Source organism: Primulina huaijiensis, chromosome 4, assembly GCF_012295235.1.
Source record: "Primulina huaijiensis isolate GDHJ02 chromosome 4, ASM1229523v2, whole genome shotgun sequence".
Lineage (NCBI taxonomy): Eukaryota > Viridiplantae > Streptophyta > Magnoliopsida > Lamiales > Gesneriaceae > Primulina > Primulina huaijiensis.
In genome coordinates this window covers 3,395,922-3,415,614 of record NC_133309.1, presented here as the reverse complement: position 1 = coordinate 3,415,614, position 19,693 = coordinate 3,395,922, and the positions used below count along the sequence as shown (strand labels likewise).

General features: G+C 33.4%; 1 protein-coding gene across 3 annotated transcripts; it reads right to left on the bottom strand.

Annotated features, from left to right (window-relative positions):
• Window positions 1–7,871: 7,871 nt before the first annotated feature.
• Window positions 7,872–12,447, bottom strand: LOC140975248 (UDP-glucuronate:xylan alpha-glucuronosyltransferase 2). Of its 3 annotated transcripts, none has more exons than XM_073438847.1 (3): window positions 12,081–12,447; window positions 11,334–11,950; window positions 7,872–8,965 (listed from the first exon to the last, which is right to left on the bottom strand). In XM_073438847.1, exons 1-3 carry the CDS (start codon window positions 12,272–12,274, stop codon window positions 8,031–8,033), a joined length of 1,746 nt encoding a protein of 581 aa, XP_073294948.1. In that variant the 5' UTR covers window positions 12,275–12,447; the 3' UTR covers window positions 7,872–8,030. The 3 variants fall into 3 exon arrangements, with proteins under 3 accessions (XP_073294948.1, XP_073294947.1, XP_073294949.1); XM_073438846.1 differs by having other exon boundaries at window positions 11,334–11,961; window positions 12,086–12,446; XM_073438848.1 differs by having other exon boundaries at window positions 11,334–11,961; window positions 12,081–12,219.
• Window positions 12,448–19,693: the final 7,246 nt, after the last annotated feature.

Here is a 19,693-nt window from a genome sequence, read left to right as displayed (position 1 = left end):
TCCAACTAGTGATAGATAAAATTGATTTCAGATCTTCTAAACTAGTCCGGATACAGCCTATAAATGAAAGTTGATTTCATTTGTTTCCTACACCGCTTCTTTCAGCTACTCTCTTTCGAGTTCTAGCCATATACGTTAAGTTTTCTAGTCAGTTTCTAGGGCAGTTTGGTGTCGAGAAGTTTCGAGCTAGTGTCGACTCGAGGATGGGTCGGTGAACCGGGACGCAGACCGCGACATCATCAGCAAGCTGGAGACAGACGCAGGTATAATCCTAAAGCCTTAAATAGTGATATAAGGATCATTAGAAAGAACTTTGAAGCATGTTTGGTAATCCAGGATCTAGCTTGATAGTGATTTCATTATGTTGGTATTGTGTAAGTTTAGAAGAGTGAGCTTTATGTCATATTGTTTTAGTGAGGTACGTGATGTATTGACTAAGATATCCAAGTGTAGTATACCTACTTATATGCTGCATATTTATCTATTGCATTATTTATGTTTTAATACTTTGGCATATTATGCATGACATATCATGTTGGGCCTGAAATCTTTTGAGATATGCCTCGTTTGTTGGGGCAGCTCAGCCATGTTCTGTATTGTGGACGGTTGGGCGTCGAGAGCTATAGTGTCCGATGGACCCGTGGGCTCTGATGATCCTGGACATTGCAGGTCCACGTCTTGATGATGAGTGTGAGAGCCAAAACATGCTTAGGGCATATCAGAAACTACACACTCAGGCGCCTCTAGACTGAGCATGAGATTCTTGACTTGATCATTAATATCTGATCATATTGCATTTCACATGCATCATATCAGTTTGTATACTCGTACATTCTCGTATTGGGTGATTGTCGCTCACGTCCTTGTTTTCATCTTGAACACCCTATTCCATGGGTCAAGTCTTAGGTTGGACGGTTCGGACGACCACGGTAGTGTCTAGAGCAGTTGGGTTTTCGATGGTGATCCAGTTGAGGTTTTATTTGGTTTATTGTATTCTCATGCAGGATTATGTTTTCGATAAGGTTGTTTTAACGTTTAAGAGTGAGATTATTGTTTTGTTTTCGTTTGGGTTGTGAGATGATTAAGTTAATTAGTTTTCGTTGTTTAATTGTTGTAATCATGTTTAAATTTTTCATGCTTATTAGTCGGTTTAGTAGTGGCTCGGATAAGGGTGCTACATTTAGTGATATCAGAGCATGCAAAGATTTTTGGGACATTAGTAATTCTGTTTCGAGGACCTAGAGGTTTATTTTGGTTTCCGTTCAGAATTCAGGAGATGGAAGCAATCACGAATGTGTGGGACATGGCCGTTATGGCGACGATGAGCTGGCCGAGAACATCGTTGTAGAGATCGTGACGGAAGGTGTCACTGAGAACATGATGAAATGAGACGTAGGAACCACGTCAACATTATGGATTTCATGAAGATTGGACCTCCACCATTGACAAGAGATGAGAATGCTGATGTAGCTGAAGTTTGGATCGATATCATGGAGCTGTGTTTTCGAGTGCTGCACTATGACGAGGATGAGAAGATAGAGGTAGCCGATTTCATGATCCAAGGAAAAGTTCGGAAATTGTGGAAACCTTGTTCTGCCATTCTAGTTTAGCAGCATTAGCGGATTCCTTTCCGTCAGGCCTTCATCAATCATCACTTTCAGCCTGCTCTTCGTCAGGAAAAAGAGATGGAACTGTTGACCATTAAGCCAGGAGATTCGAGCATTGAGGATTACTAAAAGCGTTTTACGGATCTGTTTTCGTACGCTCCTCACATCAGTGAGAATTCTGCAATTAAATATTCATGTCTGTGACAATTCAACTTCGTACGAAGGATGAGTGAATCTTTGTCGTCAAGCCAAGATCAGTACTGCTAGGAGGAAGGCTACGTAAGCTAGCAAAATTTCTAGTTCGTTTGGACCGAGGGGTCATTCTTTCAAGAAGTCTGTATCTTCTTCTTCTTCTGTTCTGGAGGGTGTACAGTTTTGGTAAGAAAAACTGCAATGTCGCCACTGTGGAGGCAATCACCAGGCAGAGAATTGTCGAAGAGTGACATGTGTTTGTTCCAATTGTGGTGGTTTTGGTCGCATGAAGAGGAATTGCCCTTACTTGGAGGATCAGAGTGAAGGCGAAGGTTCTATGGTAGGGTATTACAGTAGAAAACAGTCTAAGGCCACTGTGCAGCAGAAAAGTTTTCCTGCTCAAGGTTCTCGTCGTGGAGGGATATCACAAGGATCTCAGCAACTCCCACGAGTCCAGGGGCAAGAGTTGGTCAATATGCTTATTACATATGAAGTCACTATTTTTCTTGTTGGATCTTTGTCTGCAACGAAGAAGGTATTGCACAAAAAAAAGAAGAAAAGTTCTGGCTCTAAGAAGAAAAAAGTCCCGACTAGAAATATTAAGTCTATTTCCATTGAACAAGACCATACATTGAAGGCTAAATTGCAAGAAATATTCAGATACTTTGCTAAACAATGTCAAAACATAATCAACAACAAAGAAAGAAAAATAAGATAGTGCAAACCCAACACATATGACACACTAGACTAGGTCGCATTTCAAAAGAAGAATGCACAAGCTAGTGGAAGAATGTATGTTTTACTTGTCAGACATAAATTCTATACCTTCTTGTGAATTCTGTATAAAATAAAAGATGACCAGGGCCCCATTCAATGGGAATGTAGAATGTACACATGGCTTATTGGATTTAATCCTTACGGATATGTGTGGCCAGCTAAGTGTTAGCACGAAATATAGGAATTTCTTCTTTATTACCTTTAATGATGACTAATTGAGGTATGTGTATTTAATGAAATACAAATATAAAACGTTTGAAATATTCAAAGAACTCAGAATTGGAGTAAAAAAACAACTAAGAAATGATATTAAAGCAATTCGATCTGATTGAGGTGGAGAACAGTTAAGTACTGAGTTTCGAGAATATCTAAAAGATAATGAGATTCTCTCATAGTGGACTCCTCCAGCAACACCACAGCTGAATGATGTAGTAGAACATCGTAACCAAACATTAATGGACATGGTTCGATCTATATATGATGAGATTCACTTAACTGCCGACATCGTTTTGGGGCTATGCTCTTGAAAATCCAGAAATGTTGTTGAAAAATGTTCATACAAAGCCATTGAAAAAAACACCATATGAAATATGGATGAAAAAATTACCAAAAATATATTATATTATGAGTACATAAATATATATGAGTTTTTAGTACCAATTATTTCATATAATTTTTTTTAAAAGGTGTTCACAGTACAAAAATATTTGACCTATATGTATTTTATATTTCATCTCTCTAAAACTGAAAGTGTAAATCATTATTTTGTAGTCAAGTTTGTGGGGACCCGGACGCTAATCATCTTCTTAATCATCATTGGGATAAATGGATCAATTAATTAATCTGGGTCTAAATTTTTTTAAAAAAAAATTGCGGAACGTAATGTAATTCAATCTAATATACATATCAGTATAAAAGTATAAGTCTCGTACAACAAACATCAAACTCAAACTAAGGTTCAACAACTAAATTTCAAGTGCTGAATTCTATCTACAACAACGTCAAAGTCCGTAGTCTCCACTCCAATCACAATCTTTCATCATCTCCTCGACCCTGATCCTGTCCCACCTGTTGCCATGTACACATACAAACAAGACAACAGCCGGATAACTCCGGTGTAAATAAAATCCCATTATAAGCAATGTATACATGCGATGCATAAAATCATATACAAAAGCATAAACCATGTATTCAGAACATGAATCATAATTTATGATACATTAGTGAATACAGATAAAACTCTCTAACTCGTCATCTCCGACTCGACTCATCTCTAATCTAGAGATCCCGGTTCCTGGACATTAACACATATATCGAATCTCAGCGATAGGAGTCGATCCGCCCCTAAGCAATATTGATATAAGTCAATAATCCAGTGTCTTGGCATATCCGCCACAGACTTGGCATATCCGCCAAACCTAGCCTGTGACAATGTGCAATGGGCCAATGACCACTCTGTCACACTCTGGCCCTTCTGTCAATGACTCTCGCTCAATAGCTATCGGCTATTCTCTATGCTCTATAATTCAATAGATTAATCATATCAATGTCAAACAATAGCAATAAAATAAAGTAAGTGGTTTTAGGGAAACTAGAGTCCAATCTGACTCAAGTTAATCTCTCGGTTAACATCGACTTATACCTTTCTTTTTGTAGTCTCGGTCTGAAGAAATGGAAGTTCTGAATTCAAGGCAGTCAATACAATCTGAAATGACATATTCGACAGGTACAATTCAATACTCAATCTGATCAATATCAATCTACTGATGTTTTGACTGCATAACAACACAATCCCGATATCCCCGTCAATACAATATCATTAGAGATCAATTACAAATCATAACACATATCCAATATAGTCTGTAATCAATTCATATTTCAAATCTGTCCAATTTCAATCGATATACTCAAAACTTCATAACAATTTCATAATCAATATGTTCTTCCACTACAACAAAAATGGCTTTTCGCAGCGCGCAAATACTCTTTCCGCGGCGCACATTGTACGCTGCGAAATTGCAAGCTGTTGAAAGTTCAAGTTTATCCGCAGCGTGCATGCGCACGCTGTTAATACTACTCTCAACGGCGTGCATATGTACGCTGTTAATACAATTATCCGCAGCGTGCGATGCACGCCGTTAATATTAAAAAAATCTAAATATTAGCGACGGTTTTTAAGACAACCTTCGCTAATTTGCGACAGTTAAACAGCAAAACGACCGTCGCTAAATTAGCAACGGTTACTACTCCGTCGCTAAGGTAACGACGGTGTTTAAATTTAGCGACGGTTACAAAACTGTCGCTACATTTAGCGACAGTTCATAAAACCGTCGCTAAATGTTGCGTAAAAATAAAAAAAAATTACTTTTATAATTTAATAAATTTTTAAAAAAATTCCAATAAAACTATCAACTAACACTTAAAAAATTAACCAAAAATTTTAAAAAAAAAATGTACTTAAGCCTAAATTAAAAACATATATTAGAGAAAAGTTTAAGTGTTGTAGAGTGGTGAGAATGTGAAACGGAAATCGGATATTTATAGACAATTTGCGACAATTAGCGACGGTTTTGAATTAAACTGTCGCTATTAGCGACAGTTTAAACATAACCGTCGCTGCTTTACAACTATTAGCGACAGTTTAATAAAAACCGTCGCTATTATTAAACCGTCGCCAATTTAAAATCGGCGACGGGTTATTTTATATTGTCTCTAAATTTAGCGACGGTTTTTAAAACCGTCGCACAGTTAGCGACGGTGTAATAAACCGTCGCTAATTTAAAAATTCACCCATTTCAACGGCTTGCTTTTACTGCACGCCGTGAATGCATAGAGTATTAACATCGCACATTATTGCACGCTGCGGATAGTATATCATATAACTTTCTGCAGCGTGCTTTTAATGAGCGCCGTTAATATATATGTTATTAACGGCGCGCATTAAAAGCACGCTGCAGAAAGTATATAATATTTACAGCACACATAAATGCACGCTGCGGATATTACTTTCCGCAGCGTGCTTTTACTGCACGCCGTTATTTCTGTCAAGTGCAACAATATTAACAGCGCACATATTGATGCACGCCGTTAAAAGTACTATTCGCAGCGTGCTTTTAATGCACGCTGTTGATGATGCGCTGTGGAAAGTCATTTTTGTTGTAGTGTTCGAGCCAACTTCGATTATACAATGTCTAGTATTCTCAGAACACATCATAATGATCAAATAATAATTCTCCCAATACATAAATTTCAAACCATATCAGAAAGTAATGAAACTTACGTCCTTGTGTAGTAGGTGACGAGAGGAGCACAGAACTGTGTTCGAATTTAAATTCTGATAAACAGATCTTGCACAATAAATTTCTAAGCTTTGAGAAAAATTTGAGAGAATAGCTATGAAATTCGTTCGGTTCTTACTGGAGTCTGAAGAAGGAAATGATATTTGACATATCAAGTTGCATAAGAAAGCCAAGTGTCCCATTCAATCTACTTAATTGCACTTTAGGCCCTGAAACTTCACTATTTGCAATTTGGTCCTCACAATTTTTTTAATTCAATTTCAATCCTCAACATTCCAAAATCATAAATTAAATAATCTCGGATTAAAATGATAAAATCTCGGACCTTACAAAGTTTGTCTTAGTTGATACCATAAATATATAAATTAGAAGCATTGATTTAATATTTTTGTACCTAAATTTTTTAAATTAATACTCAAACATATATAATAATTGTTGATTTTAATAAATTTGTTTCAATTTTATATTCAAAATCTTATTTTTCGTATCAGATCCGTAACAGTTGGTATTGAAATAACATATATTAATACTTTATTTTACATTTGTTGTACCGATTTTCATATGTGAAAAGACATTTGCATCTAGGAGTGCATAAATTTTTTTACGTGGATAAAAGAGTTCAAAATCATTTTCTCTCTTAAAGAACTGATCCCAAAACCTAAATTGTTTGGGTTGAGAATTTAAAGACAATTTACCCTTATATTAGTCTATATATTTCACTACAAAAAAACGGGCAGAATAGCGACAGTTTTTAATAAACCGTTGCCACTATAGCGACGGTTTTTGATAAACCGTCGCTTTTTTTGCGACGGTTTTTGATAAACCGTCGCATTCAAATACTAGCGACGCTTTTTAACATACCGTCGCTATATTAGCGACGGGGTTTCACATACCGTCGCTTTTTTAGCGACGGTTTTTATACACCGACGCTATAATAAAAACCGTCGCTATAATAGCGACAGTTATTCATAAACCCGTCGTCTACTAAAATAAGCGACGGTTTATCTAAAACCGTCGCTCTTATAGCGACGGTTTTACACCAACGGTCGCTATATTAACGACGGTTTAATGACACCGGGTATATGTGCGACGGTATAATAAAAAACTGTCGCATTATTTTGCGACGGTTATTTTAATCCGTCGCAATACGCGACGGATTTTCAAACCCGTCGCCAATAGCGACGGTTTCACGTAACCGTCGCCGATCTAGATCGGCGACCGTTTATCAAAAACTGTCGCTAATGGCGACGCGCTTTTCGACTACCGTCGCTATAATTCTTTATATACAGAAGTTCCCCAACACCTTACAGCGATTTTCGCATATTCGGATTTTTTTCTTATAACTGGACTCTATCAATTTTTTCGTATTTTCTGTTTTTTTTACTTGTACTAACATTTTTTTGTATTAATTTCGTAGATTTGCTCGTCGGTATAATCTTTCAGCGTTACGTGGATCTGCATATCTTCGCGCAAGTAAGATTTTTAAAGTTTTTTTTTTATCGAAAATTTAATATTTGTGGTGTATCGTATTTATGAAAATTTGTGTAGTATTTTGATGACTTTTAATTTTTTTTACGGAAAACCGTAGCTTAATTAAGCTACGGTTCTTTAAAAAACCTTCACTTTATATAGCGACTTTTGAAATACCGTCGCTTAGTATAGCGACGGTTGTTTAGAAATCGTCGCTTTCATTCAGCGACGGTTATGTAAAACCGTCGCTTAATATTAGCGACGGTTAAAGTTAAACCGTCGCTATATTAGCGACGGTATAATTTAAACTGTCGCTATATTAGCGACGGTCTTGTTAAGAAAAACTGTCGCTCCAGGCGACGGTTTTTGAGAAACCGTCGCTGAAAATAGCGACGCGGCCTCCTGTTACCGTTTTTAAAACCGTCGCTTAACCCTTTTAGCGACGGGTTTAGCCGTCGCTAACCCCTTTTTTTTTTTTTTTTTTTTTTTTGTAGTGTTTTCAAATCAAAATTAAATATATAATCTCAAAAACGAACTGAGGACCAAATTTATTTACATGGAAAGTTTGACAGCTACCTAATACACAACATATAAATTATTGTAAGTAAATTCCATATTAATCACTCTTTACATTCAAATTTATTAAAGGGAAAAACAAAAAAACAAAATCTATATGCTGAAAAATTCAAATAAATTTCCTTGGATCAGTAATAGTGATCTTCCAATGCTCATCTTTCGTGCCACTCTCAATAGCTTTCTTCCTGTCCCACTCCAGATGAATCTTCCTCTGTTCCGACAGCCCACAAACGTACCTTAAACCGTCGTCCATGTTGTCGTAAACCCTCCACCACCGTGCATGCGCGACGTCGCTAGCGTACACGCGCTGATCAGGGACATCCCAGTTACAATCATAGTCCCTATAGCACAACCATGGCTTCAACCCTAAGTAATGTATCGAATACAACATCGGAGGATCGGAACCGAACAACTGGTTCTTAACACTAGCCTCGGTGGTGGAATTGGACCAGAAGTTCTTCAGAAAGTTGACCCTCCTCGGAAACCTATGCCACCACACGAAAACCTCGTTCAAGAAACCCTGATCGCCACCGTTGTAGGAGATGATCTCTTTCCTACGGGCCATCAACAGGCGGAACGTGCAGTTTGACGGCTCGATCACCATTATACCGGAGTTGAAAATGGATCCATCGTTGCCGGTGGCGGACATCTGAGGGAAGTTGAAGAGGACGTCCAAATTACGTAGAACGATGATGTCCGAGTCGATAAAGACGATCTTGTCGTACTCGGTGAGAAGCCATAATCTGAACTTGCTGTAGTTGTATTCGTTGTAAGAGTTCTTTTTGGCATGTGGGTTTCGGATCCTTTTGATGATTCGAAGCTGCCACCCTGCTCGGGATAGGGCGTCACGCTTTGGTTCGGATATGGAGCTGTCTAAGAGAAGGATGAGATCGCGGTCGGTTCGGGTTTGGAGGAGGGTTTGAGCTAGTGTTATGGCGCCACAGACGTAGGTCTCCGAGGAATGGAGAAGAGTGGCGTAGGCTTCTCGTTTCGGTGTATTTTTGGAGACTTTGATTTGGGAAACATCGAAAACTTGGTCGATCCCTGTCATTTAATTTCCATGCAAAAATTAAATACAAGTTAAAAATTATATATTCAAATAGTAAAAATCAAATTTAATCTAAAATTAATGAATTAGCCTATAGTTTGTTGGAAAAAACTTGTGTGAGACGGTGTCACGGGTCGTATTTTGTGATCTCTTATTTGGGTAATCCATAAAAAATTATTAATTTTTATGTTAAGAGTATTACTTTTTATTGTGAATATCGATAGGGTTGACACGTCTAATAGATAAAGATTCGTCAGACCGTCTCACAAGAGACCTACTCTATTTCAACATGGGAAAGTAATAAAATTGATAAATTAGCCTATATATAATCTTTTGGACATTTAGGTAGTCAAATTTTAGTTTTGATACATTAACTTGACTAATTTTTCTTGTTTAGTCCTTTTTTCTATCAAAATGGTGACATTGCATTGTGTATTTCATGAATATGTGACATCGTATCAGCAATAATCGACGTTATGTCATTAATATCTGATGCAAGATTCCGGAAAAAAAGACTAAAAACGCAAATCAAGTTATTGTACTAAGACTAAATTTTGATTAATATATCAGATGACCAAACCCTAACAAATATCTTAAGATGATAAAGATTATTACAGGAAACCAATTGGACAAAACCTCACATTTTAATAGCTTCAAACATTTTGAAATTTATACTAATTTATTAGGTGTGAAATCTCAAGATAACTATTTTTTTATCAGAGTTTTCCATTTTTTTTCCCTAAAATACCCTTCCCCTATAATAGATTTATTATTATGAAAAATAAAATATAATGAAACAACATTTAATTGGAAAATTTATCACTAAGTATTCCAAGGTTAATATAACTAAGTACTAATATGCAACAAGTATTTGTTTGTATTTGATGACAATTTAGTACAAAACGCATAAATTATAATTTTAGGTTATGTCTGGATGGAATGATTTGGATTTGAAGAATGATTTGAAATAACTTCATTTTCCGATGAATTCGAAATCCATCACAATGAATCAAAAAAAAATAGTTGGGATTTGAAATACATTATCAAATTATTCAAACAAACCAAAAAAACTGTTGTTATTGACCTGAAATCATTAATTTCAAATATATCAATCCAAACGTACTATAATTGAGTGCGAAAATATATTTATTTGTTAGGTTCATAAGTCAAGATTAAATTTTTTTTGGTTGCTCACTTGGGTCCCATCATTGTTGATTTTAATCATGAAAATCAAACATTTGTTACCAAAATATGGTCTCTTGAAAATGAAATTTTAGCAATAAAATAACACCAAAATATGAAAATTTGTCTTATATTAATATTCTTGGTTTGGTCAATTATTCATGCATTTTTTTAAAAAAATAAATAAAAAAAATGAGGTTTGTTTGATGTTCCGATCCTAACTATTTTATTTAAAAGGAGATGGTGTGGTGGGTGTAGCTAACGAACAATTTTTTCAACGGAGTGACGGATTGGAAGCAACAATATTTTTATTTATTGCTTTTTATTTTTTCTTATGAAAAAAATGTTTTTTTACATCAATAAATAAACAATTTATTAATAAATATTGAAAAAACATAAATCAAATATAGTTTATGAAAATAATAAAATTCAAAGTACGAAGAAATTGATATTTATGAACTGTTGTCAAAGATTATAATTTACAAATTATTTTTGACAAGAGAAATTAATTAATGATAAAGACATCCAAATAATAATAATAATAATAATAATAATAATAATAATAATAATAATAGAGCAGGTATCTTGTGAGAAAGTTTCACGAATCTTTACCTATGAGACGGGTCAACCTTACCTATATTCACAATAAAAAGTAATACTCTTAGCATAATAAATAATAATTTTTCATGGATGACCCAAATAAGAGATACTCTTAACATAAAAAGTAATATTTTTTTAAATGTATGACCCAAATAAGAGATATGTCTCACAAAATACGACCCGTGAGACCGTCTCACACAAGGTTTTTTCCATAATAATAATATTAATAAGAAGAAAAAGAAGAAGATTAGATGCACAATAAATATAGTATGGTAAGAGGTTGAATATTGGCTAAATAGAATGAGGAAAATATAACTAAAAATCAAAGACAGAAACAATCCAAAGAAACACAATTGAACCTATTTGTGTTTATTGTAAATCGGTTCCAAACATGAAATTTTAATCCCTTTTTTTTAAAGCAAAAAATAAAAAAAAAAAAGAAAAAAAATATTTTAAAAATTGATGAAATGTTATTTTACCTATAATTATATAGTGAAATTGTATTTAACTAGATTATAAACTTGCAAATATCAAATAGGATGAAAAAAATAATTAAAATAAATAAATAAATAGTTCACATACCTTTTCCCCACAATGGCAATGCCAGATTGCAAGATCCAACAGGCAATGCAACCTTCTGCTGCAGCCTCTCCATCTCCACCCTATAATGCCACCACTTCCCTTCCCTTCTCACCAAATCGTCGCACCGGAAAAGCTCTATCATCGGCCTACATTCGCTAAGAAAAACGACGTCCATCTTCCCATTCATGTCCCATGTCCCTCTCTTCACTGCCAAGTTTGCTGTCAAAAGGTGCACTTGGAGCCTAAACACATCCCTTTGATCCGAAACATTGCAAGGCAACTTTGCCAGTATCATGTCCATGTGGCCGTGCTTCTCGAACTCGGGCATTGGTATCTCGGGGCACCAGGGGCCATCGATCTCTTCTTCTTCATCTATCCATTCAGGGAACAAGTCCTTCCATTCGAATTTCTTTGAAACTCTCTGAAACCTAATCGGAACCATCTCCCCATGCGTCTTCCATTCGGAAACATTTTCGTCGTCCATGTTTACCATTCCTATCTTCATCCCATTCCGGATTTCGCTCAAGAAACTAGGTCTTTCCCTTGTGATCATCTCCCTTGGAGGCTTTAATGGGCTTGCCTCATCGTTCTTTTCCAGCATAGATTTCATCTTAATCCTATTCTCCATCTAATAAACACATTCTTGATCAGAATTCAGAACAGAAGAAAAAAATTTTGTTTTTTCATTTTCTTTTCAAATCAAATATATATATATATGTATGTGTAACATAAACATATTGAGCTCACCTCACCTTATGATGGCACTTCTGCAATGAACATCTAACACGAGAAGCCGAAGTTAGGTGGTCGTCGTAATCCGCGGATGAAGGGCAGAGTTGAAGGATTACATAAAGAAGCAAGAAAAATGCCAAGAAAAAAAGGTTGATTCTGATAACCAGAGCTTTGGTAAAAGTGGCCTTGGTCATCTTCTTGAAGGCCATATATCCTATTTGAAGAAAAACGTACTCTATGCTACTGAAATATATGGATTCATTCTAATTTATTCACAAAGGGAAATTTGTGATCAAACTTGTAATTTGTTAAAAGTGCGCAAGTTTTGAGTTTTTCTTGCCTTGCGGACAAAAGGGTGGGAGAGTTTACTTGTTTGACATATGGTGCAGCTGTAGGTTTTATATTATATCAGAAGTTTGCTTACTTCGTTAACTGGTTGATTTTATATATTTTCTTCTCTCTTTTTTTTAAATCATCATTTTAGTGTTATATGCTGTAGAATATCATTTTTAGCTTTGTATTTTTCATTTTTTTTAATTTTAATCATTTTTATCGGAGTATTAATTATATGAGACTGCAAACATCAACATTATATTACTGCCGTATTGGTGCTTTATGAGCTTCTAGTCGAAAAAAATAGGATTTTAATGGCAAAAAAGAAAAAAAAAAACAAGATACATAGTAACACTGAAATTGGGGAAATTGCAATTTTATTCACGTGAGTTGACATGTTTTTTGTTTTAATCCTATAATTTGTCGATGTTTGGTTTCATCAACTGACTTGGATTATTTTTTTTGTTTTGGTCCCTTTTTTTGTACCTGAAACAAATAAATCTATTGAATATTGCTTATTTCCAACATATATACCCACTTACATGCCTCATATATCAAGAATAAAACATATATTATACACATTAAAATCTATTTAAGCAAAAATAAAGAGAAACGACAAGCTTTTTTTCCTCTTATTTTGAAATATTGGGTGTCATTTTACTTTATTTTTATCTTTTAATTTTTTAAGATTTTATTTTGATGTGTATAATATGAGTTTAGTCTTGCTACACGAGCTACATAAAATAGCATCGATATCAGATAAACAATTTTGGAAGAATTTTGTGGGTTTTGGCCAAAAAAGACCAACACAAAACAAAATCCAAGTTAGTGGATAAAAAACAAACATTAACAAGTTACGAGATTAAAACTCAATATAGACCAAGTTACAGGACTGGAATTGCAAGTTTTCCAATAAAATTTGACATCATAGATAACCAAATCACAAAACAACAAATATAAAGTATCAAAATTATGAAGCAGCTTCACGTCGTAAAAAAAGGACTTTAGAAAAAAAAAACCTCAAAAATAACATACTAATACTGAAATTAGATAATATAGAAAATCAAAATCATAAAGAACAAATACAAAATATCAAAATAAAATACATGGTCATTTTAAGTAAACAGTCAAATTAAAAGTACTGATTAAAAATTATCTAAATTTTTTTACCGTCTCCCCCGGTAATAAAATCGATACGACTGTTTAAAAATATTATAATAATAGACTATTATAATTAATTAACGTTCATCGTTCTGATGAATATACCCTTTTGAAGTGAAACTTGAAATTTTAATAGAATTAAAAATAAAATTCAAATTTATGTCTAAATAATTATCTTATTTTCAAGATTAATTGTGATTTGTGTGAATAGATAATATATGCTTCCCACAAATTCATCTTTGCAAGAAAATGAGTCATTAAGATTTCTTTGTTGTGGCTTTTCTTGCTGGTCTGGATGTTATGGGTAAACGCTTCTGGGAAAAAATGCATTTCGAGAATCTAATATTGTTAAATATGAAACCTTATATTAATTATTATAATTTAGATTTTGAACTTTAAAAAAATTATATAATTCAATTTTCTTTCAAAAATACTCCTTAATTCCCATAATTTTATAATTTGGAAAATCTGAATGTAACAAATTAATATAAACTAGCTCAAACATAAACTTTGAAACAAAAAATCACAATGAGATCATTTACACGTTTATATATATCATGTGGCAAGATTCACTAGGTTTTTTTTATTATGGCAAAAACTTATGTGAGACTGTCTCAAGGGTCGTATTTTGTGAGACAGATCTCTTATTTAGATCATCCACGAAAAATTATTACTTTTTATGCTAAGAGTATTATTTTTTTATTGTGAATATCGGTAGGATTGACCCGTCTCACAGATAAAGATTCGTGAGACCGTCTCACAAGACACCTACTATTTTTTTATACATTTTTTAATCAAATAAAAAATAAGAGGTTAAATCTTATTTGATTATAAAAATATATTACAAGACACAATATATCCACGTATGAGAGAAAAATTATATTTTTTATCCTCAAACTTGCATGTTTTTTTATTTATATTCTTGTTGTAGATCAATTTATGGTCTCAGTGCACCAATTTACACATTTTTTTCAATTTCAATCATTTTTCACCGATTTGTCGACTTGGTGATAAAATATGATTTTCAACTATCTTTTCTATTACCGAAGGTCTTTAAGAACTTATTAGAAACATGGGAAGCTATGTGCGGCAGGTTGTTTGAGAAGATATTGGTAAGGATCATCGAATACATGATCATTGATCAAGTGTTCACTTACTTAGGCAATTCGAACACTCATTTTGAGATAATTATATTTTGTCTTACATTGTACAATATATATGTGTGTGTTTTTTTTTAAGATTAAAATTTAATTACTTTAATATTGTGGTGGGGACAAAAGATAGGAAATGATTGGAAGGAGGAATTGGCCATTCACCTTTGTTTGCTAACCACTAGTTAGGTTCAATGTCAAATCTATGAGACATTAGGAATCGTGAGGGTGCACCAACACATAATTTTATACCATTTTAATTTAGATTTGTCTGAGAAATTTGGTTTAGGTTTGATTATTACACCACACCAAAATTAAATAAACTTGTCTTTTATATTTAGTTTTATGCATGTGCCAAACTCTATAAATATAATATTTCAGCCATCTATTCTATTTTTAAGTAATAAATAATATAGAAAATTTAAACCCATAAAATATTAAATCCCAAAATCTAAATGATGTTGATTTTGCCTTGCCAAATGTGTAAAGGAACAGTGAGGGGTGGCAATTAAATTTTTTAACATAATTAATCATCAAAAAAGTATAAATATATATATATGTTTACTCATAATTTAATAGTTATAATACTGTTAGATCTATAAATAATAAACAATGACTAATTATGCTAGACCAAGCTGAATTTTCAAGTATTACAAGTACTCAATCATTCTAATGAATATTCAGAAGAAGTAGTTCAACCGGTATCAAAATGCAAAGTTATCCAACCGGTTTAAGCCTTAGTGGCATATTTGATCTACTCAACCTCGAGCTTACAAGTATGTGGCATAAGACCACTCAACCGTTCACTCTATCGAAACATATTTGAAAACGATTGAGTAAAAAATCTTCAAATTAAATCCACACCTCTTACAAGAATCCTATTTGCTTTATCAGAAAAGTTGTTGGACTAATCATGTACTACAAATAAGACATCAGAATAACAAAATGTTTTCATATAAAGATATAACTCAGGCACAGTTACTTTTTTGCTGTCAGCGACCGTTCTTTCCGCATTTGGAAAAGTTGTTGGACTAATCATCGAAGTTGTCATGTTTTATGTTTTCGTTATCTAGCTAACTTGTCAAAGTTGAGTTTTAATCATTCATTTAACTTTTCTCTATGTTGATTCTAAATCATATTTCACTATAGTGTTGATATGACATCAGACATATTATCAATGTTTTGGTTACACGTCAGCATTTTTTGTGTCACGTCGATATTTTTTGGTGCCACGTAGAGTCGTCAAAATGGGTCGGATTCATCAAAACAACTCATCTCGTCATAAAAATAGGTGGGTTGGGTTACTATTTTAATGGCCAGTTTGAAGGCGGGCTTGGATGAGCCAGTCCGTTTGTGTTGCCGGTCGAGGAGAGCCGGCCCACCAGTTTTTTTTTTACATTTTTTGTTATATTATAAGTTCAATAATTTATATATGGTTGATGATTTTTGAATTATTTATAGAAATTATAACGGTTTATTAAATTTGATAAATGTAAATGTTTTATATTACTTATAAGGTTTTATGTATGATTCATGATTTTTAAAATATTTATATTTTTTACAACATTTTATGTATAGTTGTATGTTGATGAATTTCGATACATTTATATTATTTAGGATAATTGTTATGTGATTTTTTCCGGAAAAAAATGATAAATTTTTTTAATATTTTGCGAGTTGTACGACCTAACCCACGACCCAGTCAGTGTTGAAGTTTTTCTGTTAGAGTATGTGACCAATAAGTCAACTGGCCAATTGTAGACCAATTTTTTTTACTATTATGTAACTAAATATCTTTATTTTAATCATATTTTACATTTTATTAATTTTGACATTTAATTTCTCCATATATACATACAAGGTGCATAGAAATACCTTGAATATACTATGGTACAATGAAGTAGTACATATTACGGCGATCATGAAACACATTTAAAAGTTACTGTATATTCTAAATTTGTTCCTATTCAATTAAGTCACCTAAAATAAAGATAAAGATCGTGCAAGCTCGAGACTAGCATATGTAATGTTGTGTACCACGTTTCATTTGTAGGAACATAAAGATATTCGATCATACAAGATGAGTATTCATATGATGGGTCACTGAACAACTATCCATCAAACTTTCCAAGTGGTTATCATTTATCAAGTGAATAATTTTGCGATTATGTTTGGATACCATTAGTCCTCACGATCCGGGGCAATTCTGAGGGTCTACATACTATTTTTGCACTTTGACTTGTTTACTGACTCCACGAGGGTCGTCATCTGGCGAGATTGTGTGAAGTGTTTACATACGTAGGAGTCATTGCATTGTAGTCGGAGATTCATCGTTGACCTACAAATGTGGATATCCTATTTGATTTTAAAGAGTTCATATGCAACCCTCTATATATCAATGGTTGCATATTTAACGGGTATATATGAGATGAAGAGATCGTACTGTACGCTAACCATAATTTACTGGTTCTTGCAGACACTGTCAGTGATACATAAAGAATTACGGGGCGATGCTACTAAGCGCTTTTACCATGATTTGATGGGTGCAATCAAAAATGATTTATGATATTCTTATTATCAATGAGTTGATGCATAGAATGTAGCTAATTAGGATAAGCCCGAATAAAAGACACATGTTGTCTAGAATTATATGAGTTGTGAATTTACGGCTAGCTGTATCCTTTAACTATTGAGGATCATAAAAATATTAAGTTTTATTTTCCCGTTGAAATAGTCAAATTCAATTAGGTTAATTTGGTGATTGAAGTTTGATGAAGATCAAATATTTGGCTTGTAAAAGAGTTTATAAACGGATTCCGAATTCGAAAATTTTGATAATTAGAATGACTGATAAAAATATTGAGAAGAGTGCAACTGCTTGAATTTTGTGAATGTATTCCAAAATTTGCAGCTGTCAAAATTTGAGTCAGTTGGTAGTTGATTTTGATTAGTTGATTATGACTAAGTTGACGTTGACTACTTGAATTTGATATAGTGACATGTGACCATTTGACTTTGACCGTGTTGATTTTTGACTTAGTATTTTCAAAAAATTGGACTTTGCATCAAGAACATGAGCTATTTACACTCATCGCATTAATGATATTTGATTATCGATCCGATTGTGATGAAACCACGATCATGGATTGTTTGATTAATGTGCTTGGAGTATTATATCGAACCACTAACTAATAGGAGTCCTAGTTAAACAAAAACACTCGTAGAAGTTTTGGCTCATTGGATTGGAGCAGCCTAATCAAACACTACATAATCGGAGTTTTGGTTGATTGATTTGGAGTATCTTAATCAAACTCTAACTAGTAAGTATTCTGGTTGGTCAAATTACCTAATAAAAATCGGATACAAAAGATCCATATAACTTTAAATAATTGAGTCTAGAGTTTTGAATCGGGGATAACAAATCAAGATTGACACAAAATCTCTCATCTCTTTTAAATTTCGGCCAATCCCATTTCTCTTGGAGGTGCATTCGGCGGAACACAAAGACACAATCACGTCTCCGTTGTGATGCCACCGTACCAGCACTGCACCACCGTGAGACTATCGGTGCCGACATTGTTGTCCTTTCATTTCGCAACGCAAAATCTTTTCTAATTTTTTAGTGCAAACTTGACGAGGAATTATGAAATCAATCGTGCACTTGGGAAATTGAAGAAAGATGTATTCAAGTTGATAATTAGGAAATTACAAGAAGAGTTATCTTCGCTAATCTTTGAATAGTTGGAGTCAATCCAATCGTTTTTTGTTTGGAGTTAAAAATTTATAAACGTCTTATTCTTTCATTAAAATCATACGAGTGTCCAAGCTATTTTTGTATAACGAAAATAAAATTTTAAAATTTTTGTTGCATCTTGGGCACGAGAAATGATACGATATTCCCAACCAGCCAAGTTGACAGGCCGCCCCGCCCCATTTCCTAGTGGGCTAGCCAGGTGTTTGATATTTCTAGTCTCATGTCGCTCCAACGAAATAAAACTAAAAACTAGAGAATCTAGTGATGATTCATTACTTGCACTGAGAATCTAGAGATGATTCCTGCAAGTTCAAGAGGTAACTATAATATATGTAGCACTTATTTCTTTGTGTTCCATCTGGTTACTGTCAAGTAACGCCGCGACTCATGTCTGCACAAATGTTGTTACATAGTGAGCCCTTATAACAATTATATCGTATTCTTCTCATATTTATGAAAACAGATAACACAAGTTGCTGGAATAGTTCATCGTATCCCATTATAGAACATTTTAAACTTAAAAAAAATTAGTAGAGATAAAACCTATAGTAGATTTTGAGCTTACGATTACGTGTAGAGGGGACTTGCGAAATTAGGTTACAATTATTATTTTTTTTAAATAGAGAACAAAACACATATGTGCAAGAGCTTTACATAATTTCTTTTTTTTTTTTTTTGAAATCCAGTAAAGTCAGTTATGGATTGAAACAGCCGATTTTTAATTCAGTTCGATTTTTTCCAGTTTTGATAATAATAAAAATAAAAAAAATCAGTTCTTTTGCTTTCCTAGCTGAAAATTTCGCATTGTAATTGAACAATTTCCCTAAAAATATATTGCATTCGTCGAAATATGTAAATACCCACTATCGAGTAAGTACTTTACATTATTTGAATTTCAAATTTATTGATAAATTGTTTAAAATTATACATCTCATTTTTCAAAAATATTAAAATATCACTCTAATTTTATAAATATAAATATAAATACATTTTTTTATTTATCATGAAGATATAGTCTAATTTCCAGATATAATATTATTTTTTTCTATTATTTTATCAATCTACCCCTATCAATAAATAACTCCCAACTATTTTTTTATTCTATTAAAACATTAATTAAATAAAGATAAATGAAATTTATTTGCAAAATTTACTTTTCCAATAACTTTCTTGATCTATGTGAATATGCTTAAATATATGGAAGGGAGGGAGTATACTTCATGTATCAA